The sequence below is a fragment of the Crinia signifera genome, chromosome 6 (genome assembly GCF_055691185.1).
Source record: "Crinia signifera chromosome 6, ASM5569118v1, whole genome shotgun sequence".
NCBI lineage: Eukaryota > Metazoa > Chordata > Amphibia > Anura > Myobatrachidae > Crinia > Crinia signifera.
Window position 1 is genome coordinate 288,563,399 of NC_139222.1, and position 11,526 is coordinate 288,574,924.

At 45.5% G+C, this 11,526-nt stretch overlaps 1 protein-coding gene across 1 annotated transcript; it reads left to right on the forward strand.

Annotated features, from left to right (window-relative positions):
• The first annotated feature begins 8,143 nt into the window (after window positions 1-8,143).
• LOC146009470 (serine protease 1-like) lies at window positions 8,144-11,089 on the forward strand. The gene is made up of 5 exons (XM_083149889.1): window positions 8,144-8,293; window positions 9,532-9,691; window positions 9,772-10,025; window positions 10,587-10,723; window positions 10,905-11,089. Exons 1-5 carry the CDS (start codon window positions 8,254-8,256, stop codon window positions 11,052-11,054), a joined length of 741 nt encoding a protein of 246 aa, XP_083006015.1. The 5' UTR covers window positions 8,144-8,253; the 3' UTR covers window positions 11,055-11,089.
• The last annotated feature ends 437 nt before the right edge of the window (window positions 11,090-11,526 follow it).

The following is an 11,526-nucleotide window of genomic DNA, read 5'->3' on the forward strand; positions in this document are numbered from 1 at the left end:
AAGCAACACCAACGTATCTCAGAGATACTGGTCAGTTCCTGGGAGACATTAGACAATTGGGGGTGGTGAATGAGGATTGTCTTCTCTGTACCCTTGACGTGTGCTCTTTGTATACAATTATACCACACGTTGATGGAATCAACGCGGTTAGACAAGCAATGGTTGCTGGACCATATGAAGGTCCACCCATTGAATACATGCTTACCTTATTGAGGCATGTCTTAGAGTTGAACCACTTTATGTATCAAGGAAAGTACTTCATACAAGTGTCGGGGACCGCAATGGGGTCCAATGTGGCCCCGACATTTGCAAATCTGTATATGCACCAGTACGAACAACAGTACATTTTAAACCAATATGGTGAACACCTTGTGTATTTTAAAAGGTACATCGACGATGTCTTTCTAATTTGGAAAGGGAGTGAGGAATCATTTCAGAACATAGTTGACACCCTTAACCAGTTATCTACCCCTGTACGCTTCACCTCTGCTGCTGATCTCCACACGATGAACTTTTTAGACGTTACTGTGCTAAAGAATGCTTCGTTCCTGGGTTACACATTATTCAAGAAACCGACGGATCGGAACACTCTCCTTTGGGCCACCAGCCACCACCCCCCTGCTTTGAAATCCAACCTACCAGTTGCTCAATTTTTGAGAGTTTTACGTAATAACTCCAACACTGTTACTGCAGAAGTGCAATTACAAGAATGCAAAAACCGCTTTAAAGAACGGGGCTATGATATGAAAACAATTGAAAGGTGTCTCACCAAAGCCAAAAAGAAATTCAGAAATGGCCTTGCTGCATCTCAAGACAAAAAGACACCATTGGCACGCACGATTTTAAATGTTCATTGTGACTCCAACCTTGGAGCCAAACAAAGAACCCTCACCAAAAACTGGCCGCTGATCAGCACAGACCCAGCATTCAAGAAGGTTGCTACCCAGCGTCCACTACTGAGCATCACAAGAGGTCGAAATCTGAAAGACTTTCTTCATAGACCTGACATGCGCCCAGAGGGCAACAATGTAACTACATGGTTGGCAAAGAAAAACGGGTGCTTCAAATGCCTATCTTGCACAACGTGCAGATCCTTGATGACGGGAACTTTCTTCTGTCACCCACACAGTGGGAAGAAAATCTATCTGCAACATCGACTGTATTGCCAACTAGATCACATTATTTACATTCTAATCTGCCCGTGTGGGCTAATGTATGTCGGCAAGACTATTAGATCACTCAGAGAGAGGATTACCCAACATAAATCCTCCATACGCTTAGCGTTTGAAACTGGCGAAACCGACAAACCGGTGGCTGCTCACTTTGTTCAGTGTAAACACCAGCTAGCTACGCTTCGGTACATGATCATTGACTGGATCCCCCCACTGCCAAGAGGGGGTGATAGAGACCTGATCTTAATGAAGAAAGAAGCATTTTGGATACACCAGTTGGATACAGTCTCACCGAGGGGACTGAATGAGAAAAACAGTCTCAGCATCTTTTTGGAGTAAATGGGTGCCTTTAACGTTCTGAATGATTCCTCTAGGCTAGTGTAAAGACATGAGATTATGATGTTAGTGCCACACTGACTCTAACTACTTGGTTGTTGGGGGGTCACACCAGCACAGACCGACGGTCCAGTCGGATGTGCTTAGGGAGGGCCCGATCCCAACAACAGAGATGATTTTACTATTTAGGTTTATCTGTTGGTGATGGTGCTGTTCACTACATTACTTACTTTAGATGTGTCCATTAAAAATTGTAATTTCTTTTTTTTCTCCCTTTCTTTCTACTTTTTCATTGGTATTTTAATTTGATTTATGTCATATATTGTAAACTTTATATACTAATATGCTTCAGTGGCTTGACAGGCATCCGACCCCTGCAGGGTCTTACAGGTGTAAAACGGGGATGAACTAATAGATTACTGTACATCTCAGCCTAATACAAACAAGGGCTAAGCAAAATAAGTACAGCATAGAAACTGCATAGAAACGTTCTCTTCTTTGTTGATATACACAAAATGGCTGTGCGTTCCACAGCGCTACAGTGACACGCACAATCAGCTGACAGTTCTCCCGACAGACGTAGGGACATTGCGTATTGAACTAGCATAGTGGTTACTAAGACGACCACGCTGTAGGCCAAGTACGATGAGACGGAAATGACCCGCACAGCAGTGATTGGTACTGTGCGTCACATGACCCGGAAACAGTCCGGAGTCATGGCCGTGCGTTCCACCGGCAATGGAACGCACGCCAACAATTTATGTTTATTTCTCGTTATTCACAACTATTGAACGCAATATAACTTATCCCTGTAATAAAGCGCACATGCCTGCTATTATGTAGGTATGCCAAATAATGTTTTGAGTTCGGTAGACGGTTTTATGACCACTTGTGATGCCTGATTGGGGGATTGCCTGTCATAGCTCTTAGCATGGGTATATAAAGACTGAACCTTGTTGTAACAGTTACCTGCTGCTTCCTATGCCTCTGGTGTCTTGTCTTGATGAAGGGCACTAAGCTGCCCGAAACGTCGACACAACTTTTGATGACATGATGATGTAAGACATAAAAACTTTTATACTTTCAAAAAAGAAGTCTGGTGAGTTCTCCTTATTTTCTACAAATATATTGGTGGCCCAGGATTGTGTTTCATGAACTTGGAGCTTGGGATAGATACCCCAGCAGATGTCTGCAAGCAGATTGTGTGTGCCTACTCAAACCATCCAAATATATATATATATATATATATATAGCAACACTTATTCCTATCTAGGAAAAAAAAAAAAAAAACAGGTGAAAAAAGAAAACGGTGTATTTCAACAGGTCATGTTGGTTATCAAGCTGTCTGCCATCCCGACTGTTTTTTTTTTTTTTCCTAGATAGGAATAAGTGTTGCTGTAAAAAAAGTCTGGACCTTGCACTGCTCCTCCATTACAAATTGTGATTGAGTGCCACCTTGCCCAAACAAATTATATATATAAATATATATATATATATATATATATAGATAGATAGATAGATAGATAGATAGATAGATAGAGATACAGTATATATAGATATATATATCAATTACTTTAGTAATACCATTCAGGTGCATCAGAGGGTGGGGTTAATACTGGGTAAGTAAAAAATAAATTGTATCCCTCAGCTCACTGAATGGCATTAGTAACCAGTCTTGAATACTACATAGAAACATAGAATTTGTCGGCAGATAAGAACCATTTGGCCCATCTAGTCTGCCCCTTTTTTATCCTTCAGGTAATCTCAACCCTTTTTAACCCTATTCATATGCCTATCCCAAGCATGTTTACATTGTTCTACTGTCTTAGCCTCTACCACCTCTGATGGGAGGCTATTCCACTTATCCACTACCCTTTCTGTGAAGTAATTATTTCTAACATTTCCCCAGAACCTACCTCCCTCCAGTTTCAGTGCATGTCCTCGTGTTCTATTAATTCTTTTCCTTTGAAGAAAATTTCCCACCTGTACGATGTTAAAACCCTTGATATATTCGAAGATTTCTATCATGTCCCCCCTTTCCCTTCTCTGCTCCAAACTATACATGTTAAGATACTTTAGTCTATCCAGGTAAGTTTTGTGATGTAGGCCATGCACCATTTTAGTTGCCCTTCTTTGTACACTCTGTAATGTATTTATATCCTTCTGAAGATATGGCCTCCAGAACTGGATACAGTATTCCAGATGAGGTCGTACCAATGACCTATAAAGTGGCATTATTACTTATTTTTTTCTGCTACTGATTCCTCTCCCTATGCAACCAAGCATCTGACTTGCCTTCCTCATTGCTTTGTCACATTGCCTCCCTGCCTTTAAGTCACTTGAAATAGTGACTCCTAGATCTCTTTCCTCCTCAGTAGTTTCCATTATAGTACCCTTGATACTATATTGAGCCTTTGGGTTTTTGAGTCCCAAGTGCATAATTTTGCATTTTTTAGCATTTAACTGTAGTTGCCATTCTATTGACCAATTCTCAAGTTTACTTAGATCATCAGTCATTTGATTTACCCCTCCTGGTGTGTCTACTCTGTTGCATATCTTTGTGTCATCTGCAAAAGGCATACTTTCCCTTCAATAACATTTGCAATGTCACGAACAAAGATATTAAAGAGCACTGGTCCAAGTACAGATCCCTGGGGTACTCCACTGGTAACATGTCCCTCCATAGAATGCACTCCATTTACTACAACTGTCTGTAATTTAAATGTTTTATAATCCAATCCCACACTTTCAAGTTTATTTACATGATAATTGTATTCAGATATTGTTACGTATATTTGCACAAATGTATGATTTCAGGCCCCAAGCCATCGTCAAGACTTCTCTGTATATTGGGGTTCCCTAGCGCAATATATCTAGGTGCAGAGAGCAGCACCCCAAAAAATCATCAGCATAGCCAGAAAGCACAGAGCAGCGCACCAGTGAGATACTATTGTGTTAATAAATATTAGTGATAGGAAGCCAAAGCTATATATAGAAAGTGAGAGAAAAAAATAATGAAGTATAAATAACATATTAAAGAAATAGTATTAGTGAGAAAAAAAGAATAGTGATAAAGGTGTGCCACACTAGAGCCAGCCAGCCCAACCAATACAGGGGAACCGTACCCCATACCTCTGTTACCCTAATTTGGTCTTGATTAACCAGCAAGAAGCTGCATGATAATGGCTCCTTACTTAAATATATCTAAACTAAGAGCTACCTACCTTGGAGCAACCCCAGACTACTCCATGTGGCATATCAGGACCTGCATCTCCTCCTAATGCCGGCTCCTCTCTGCCTCTCACACCGACATATAGATGGTGGCAGGTGCTCAATTAGTTTAGTAGTTCCAAGACCCAGCTCCCACTTGATGGTGCTGAGAAGTAGAGTGCTGATCAGAAAGCGGGTGCTGGCCACCGTCCCCCGACGATGGATCGCACTTCTACAAAAGGAGCGCTCATCTGACTTACCAGAATCTACCACTCCAGTCTGGTAAGATTCCTAATTGCACCTTCCTAAAAACTGAATAGTAGGCTCGAAAGGTCAAAGGCGCCAGCGATCTCAAAGCTAAATCTGTCAGGCCTGATCTACAATCTACCAGACAGAATGCAGACAAGTCAGTCCCAGGGCCCTGGCTCCTGGGACTATCTCATGAAATCTCGGGAATTTATAACGGGACAAAGCATCCGCACTGCCGTTGGCCGCTCTGGAATGTGCCAAGCCAGGAAGTTAATATGAAAAAACAAACATTTCAGAACCAGGTGGCCATAATAATTCCCGATTAAACTGTTCCAAAAAGGAAGACCAAGTTCGGAGGTCATGCTTGATCTCACGAGAAAGGTGAATGGTGTGATGCGACTTCAGGAGGGATGTATTCATATACATTGCCACCCGGCGGCTGCAATGCTAGCGCATATGTATTAGCTAATATGTATTAGCCCACCCTCCCCCTCCCTCTGAAGCCGGAAGGACATTGGCTGCGTTGCTAGTGGGGGTGTGAGGACCTGAAGGAAGGTGAGCCAGGGGGACGGGAGATGGGGGTCAGCAGAGGCGGCGGGTTTGCGGCGGGCGGCCATAAAAGACCATAGGCTTCTATAGGGTATCACCACCCAAAGGAGGCAATACCCTGCCCTGCGGCCGGGTATTCGTACATTAGAAAATGCGGTAAAACTGAAAATTGAGTTTTACCAAATTTTTAGCTTAGTACATCCTGCCCTTAGTCACCCCAGCTGTGACCCTCTCCAACTTTTGGCAAAAGACCTCACCCAGGGTAATTTCTAGAGGCGGACAAGCTGTGCAGCCGCCCGGGGCGCCGCACGGCTTGTCCGCCTCTGTTGAACAGCCGGGGCGCCCGGCAGCTCCCCCCACGCCGCTGCCCCCCCCTTCCTACACCTCTCCCATCCACTGCCCCAGCCACAGATTAATCTTGATTACGTTTGGAGGGGAGAGGAGCGCATAGCGCGTCTCTCCTTCCCCACGCTGTGTCACTGGGCTGTTAGCCAATCACAGCTCGCGGGCCGGCAGCCAATCAGGAGCCATCCCGCGAGGTATGATTGGCTGACAGTCCAGTCACAGTCTGGGACATAGTGAAGGGGAAGGAGAGACGCGCTATGTGCTCCCCTCCCCTGGGAAGCAGCAACAGCAGCGGGGGGACTGGAGGGGGACTCGGAGACCCGGACTCTGTTCTCTTCAGCAGCAGCAATGATGAGTTGTGCTGCTGCTGGGATTTTATATTCTGGCACTGTGGGGGCATATAGGTCTGGGACTGAGGGGGGCATATGTGTGGCACTGTGGGGGCATATCTGGCACTGTGGGGGCATATATGTGCGGCACTTTGGGGGCATAGCTATCACTGTGGGGGCATATCTGCCACTGTGGGGGCATATCTGGCACTGTGGGGGCATATTAGTAAACGGCATCAGTTGTGCGGCAGCGGCGCGTGGGGCATAATGTGTAATAGGCATTACGTTGTGGGGAGTAATGTGTAATTGGCATCACGGTGTGCGGCGTAATATGCAATTGTCATCACAGTGTGCGGCGTAATATGTAATTGTCATCACAGTGTAATGTGTAATTGGCATCACGGTGTGCGGCGTAATATGTAATTGTCATCACAGTGTGCGGCGTAATGTGTAATTGTCATCACAGTGTGCGGCGTAATGTGTAATTGGCATCACGGATAAAAAGTGGATAATGATTTAAGTAGCCTGTCATTGTTTGGCCTTGATCTGTGAGGCGTACTAGGTCACTGTGTGGGCCTTTATATTTTTATGTCACTGTGTGGCCTTCAGCCGGCCAACTTAAGTGCGGGAGGACAATGACAATTCCTGCGGTAACCAATGTCTGGACATGCAGGTGGCAAAAGTGAGATGTAAGGTAATTGTTTTCCTGCTAGACCACGCCCCTTATATTAAGCCATACCCTTTTAAAAAATAAGCCACGCCCCATATTTCGCCATGCAATTTCTTCTATGTCATGTTATGTATTTGGGGGGGGCGCATTTTTATTTCTTTGCCCTGGGAGCTAAATTGTCTAGAAACGGCCCTGACCTCACCCATTGCCTGAGATTACATAATTCACGTGATCATTGCTGGAATGAATGGAAAGGTGTCTAGGTGTCAGCTGATGCTGGGTGTCATGCCAGCGCCCATGTCCCATGGAAACTGTGGGGGACACCAGAAGGAAACAAGCCAACTTGGAAGGGGTCATGTCTTGCCAAAATTATAGCAGCGGACCTGTGGAGTAGGACACACCAGCAAACCGGTAAGTGACGCACATGAGCAGCGCAATTCCTGACACCCTTCTACTATGCAGCACTGCAGACCTCTTATAAATAAAGGATGACGGAGATCACCCATTTATTGTATTACAGGTTGAGTATCCCGTATCCGAATATCCGTTATCCGAATTATTCCGAAAACCATACATTCCAGAAAGTGAAAAAAAAAATCTTTTTTTGCTAAAAACCCACTGGGGACATTTGTAACAGCCCTACTGAGGACATGATATGTAACTGGCACTATATATGTACAAGACAATGATTGCTTGGCCTTCAAATTCAATATCTGAGATAGTACACAAATTTTGTTTCATGTTTTGAAACCTTGTTTTTTGAACAAATAAAATATATTTGTGTGCATTTCATGTGGTAATAAAATATATATGTGTGTATTTTATGTGTTTATACAGCATAAATGCAAGATACTTCAAAATACATCATTTAAATATTGAAATATTCCGAAATACGGAATAATCCGCTATCCAAAATTCTCCTGGTCCCGAGCATTTTGGATACGGGATACTCAACCTGTACTGTTAAACGGAAAAAAAGATATCAATTAAAACATGTGATAAACTAGTGATAGTGGTGGGAGCGGAGCAGGGTGTCAGATCTTCCTCCGCGTCTCTAGATGTTGTTCAGATTGTTTTGGTTCCAAGCTTAAATGGGAATAACGAGCATCAAGGACAGGTTGGCTCTGACAGCAGATATGGAGGAGGCTGTAAACTGAGACTACAGCACATTAATAACAGAAAAGAGAAGCGGCGGGAGCAACAGGTGGTGACGTTGGCTCGCGTCCACCAGGGATACATGCCAAACTCAATTTAACCTGCTGAAATTTCTATCATTAATGATTTTTCCAGAGGCTGGCACAGCAGACATGAGAACTAGCAGGTGGTGGCACCAGAAGATAGGACTGCGGTATAAAAGCTTCTTCTGGACCACAGAGGTCCTCACTATCTCATCATGAAGTTCTTGCTAATCCTCTCAGTCCTTGGACTGGCAGGTAAGTGATATGTGTGTAGCATGTAGTAGTTCTGTCCACAGGTGTAGTATGATATGACCTCAGACTGACCGGGCCAGATTCCGGGCCTCAAAACATTTACTCAGTCTACTTAAAATCTAAATATATTATTCAAGAAGTGTCCTCATACATCCAACCTCAGTACACCCTGCAGCCTGATATACCTCATACATCCAGCCTCAGTACAGCATGCAGCGTGATATACCTCATACATCCAGCCTCAGTACACCGTGCAGCGTGATATACCTCATACATCCAGCCTCCGTACACCATGCAGCGTGATATACCTCATACATCCAGCCTCCGTACACCATGCAGCGTGATTTACCTCATACATCCAGCCTCAGTACACCGTGCATCGTTATATACCTCATACATCCGGCCTCAGCACACCGTGCAGCGTGATATACCTCATACATCTGGCCTCAGTACACCGTGCAGCGTGATGTACCTCATACATCCGGCCTCAGTACACCGTGCAGCGTGATATACCTCATACACCCAGCCTCAGTACACCGTGCAGGGTGATATTCCTCATACATCCAGCCTCAGTACACCGTGCAGCGTGATATACCTCATACATCCAGCCTCAGTACACCGTGATATACCTCATACATCCAGCCTCAGTACACCGTGCAGCGTGATCTACCACATACATCCAGCCTCAGTACACCGTGCAGCGCGATATACCTCATACATCCAGCCTCGGTACACCGTGCAGCGTGATATACCTCATACATCCAGCCTCGGTACACCGTGCAGCGTGATATACCTCATACATCCAGCCTCGGTACACCATGCAGTGTGATATACCTCATACATCCCGCCTCAGTACACTGTGATATACCTCATACATTCAGCCTCAGTACACCGTGCAGCGTGATATACCTCATACATCCAGCCTCAGTACACCATGCAGCGTGATATACCTCATACATCCAGCCTCACTACACCGTGCAGCGTGATATACCTCATACATCCAGCCTCAGTACACCGTGCACCGTGATATACCTCATACATCCAGCCTCAGTACACCGTGCAGCGTGATATACCTCATACATCCAGCCTCAGCACACCATGCAGCGTGATATACCTCCAGCCTCAGTACACCGTGCAGCGTGATATACCTCATACATCCAGCCTCAGTACACCATGCAGCGTGATATACCTCATACATCCAGCCTCAGTCCATTGTGTAATGTCTAGTGTCTATTCTGCAGCTGCTTTTCCCTATGATGATGATGACAAGATCGTTGGAGGCTACACCTGCCCCATAAACACTGTTCCCTACCAGGTGTCCTTGAACTCTGGGTACCACTTCTGTGGCGGGTCCCTGATTAATGAACAATGGGTGGTCTCCGCTGCTCACTGCTACAAATCGTAAGTTACCGGGTACAATGTACGGAACGCTGGGGTTATATGTAATACATCATGTAACCTACTGTTGTCGTCACCTGCAGGCGCATTGAGGTCAGACTGGGGGAACACGACATTGAGATGCTGGAGGGAACAGAGCAGTTCATCTCTGCAGAGAAGATCATTCGTCACCCCAATTACAACTCATATTATCTAGACCATGATATCATGCTAATTAAGCTCTCTGAGCCAGCTATGCTGAGCAGCAACATCCAGCCAATCAGCCTGCCCACTTCCTGCAGCCCTGCCGGAACACAATGCCTCATCTCCGGCTGGGGAAACACCCTGAGCAGCGGAGGTGAGTCCTAGCACTGGACCCCTGAATACTGTGTATGCCCCCAGAAATTATTAAAACGGGGGTTGCGGCATTAGGCCACACCCTCTTTACCCGAGGTCACACTCAACACCCCTTAACCTTGCACCCTTTTCAGACAGGTCATTATGTACCTCCCCCTCCATTTGGGATGGGCCAGCAGTGTACCGTGGTGGGGGGGGGGGGGGGTAGTCTCCCCAGCTACACGGCACACGCTGCTCTACCTAGCGGAGCAGTGGTTTTATTCACAGGAAGCAGAGGGACAGGGGGCATGGCCAGTAGCTGACAGTGCTAGCCATGCCCCCACAGTGGCAAAATGGCGTCATGGCTTCAGGGGTCATCAGAGCCTGTCACAAAATTAAGGAAAACCTTATTTTACTTCATGCCAGTGTGGTTCTAAAATGCCGCCTCCACACTTCACTTGAGGGTCTGGAGAGTGGGTATTGGTGGCAGTGTGAGGTTGAGGGGAGGATTGGCAGGGTGCAGAGAATTCTTACACCCGCCCATTCTGTAGACTTGTCCTATAACATCTACTTCCTTCTCTAGTGAATTACCCCGACCTCCTGCAGTGCGTATCTGCCCCCATCATATCCGACTACGACTGCAGTTATTCCTATCCTGGACAGATCTCTGACAACATGATTTGTGTGGGATATCTGGAAGGTGGAAAGGACTCCTGTCAGGTAAGACGTTCCGCAATCTGGCGCTGAGTCACACACAAACCCTCTACACTCCAGTAACACATCCAGTGGTTCCCTATCAATGCCATTGATGTTAATCCCCGATGACACCATTGATGCAAGAGTGACCAGAAGTCATAGGTCATGTGACAACCATAACCACTATATAACTTCCATGTTCCAGGGTGATTCTGGAGGACCGGTGATCTGTAATGGAGAGCTCCAGGGCGTCGTGTCCTGGGGTATTGGCTGCGCCCTGCCTGGCTACCCCGGAGTCTACACCAAGGTGTGTAACTACGTGTCCTGGATTGAGGAGACCATCATCCAATACTAAACTCATGAACCAAAGATGATGCAATAAAATCACAATCAGAGACAAAGTTTCATGTGTCGTTATTTTATGTTTATGGAAATATTATGCGAGCCAAGGACGGTGTACCGGTTAGCGATACCGCCTCACAGTGCCACCATAGCCCTAACTGTGTAAAGTTTGTATATTCTCCACGTGCTTGTGTGGGTTTTCTCCCACAATCCAAATATATAGTGGTAGATTAATTGGCTCCCAACAAAATTAACCCTATAATGAATGTGTGTGCATGTTCATGTGGTAGGAAATATAGATTGTAAGCTTCACTCGGGCAGGGACTGATGTCAGTGGTCTAACCTGGTATGGCCTCATCTAGATACTGTGCCCATTTCTGAATAGGTCATTGGCACCGCCTCATCTAGATACTGTGCTCAGTTCTGTATAGGTCACTGGTGCAGCCTCATCTAGATAATGTGCCCAGTTCTGTATAGGTCACTGA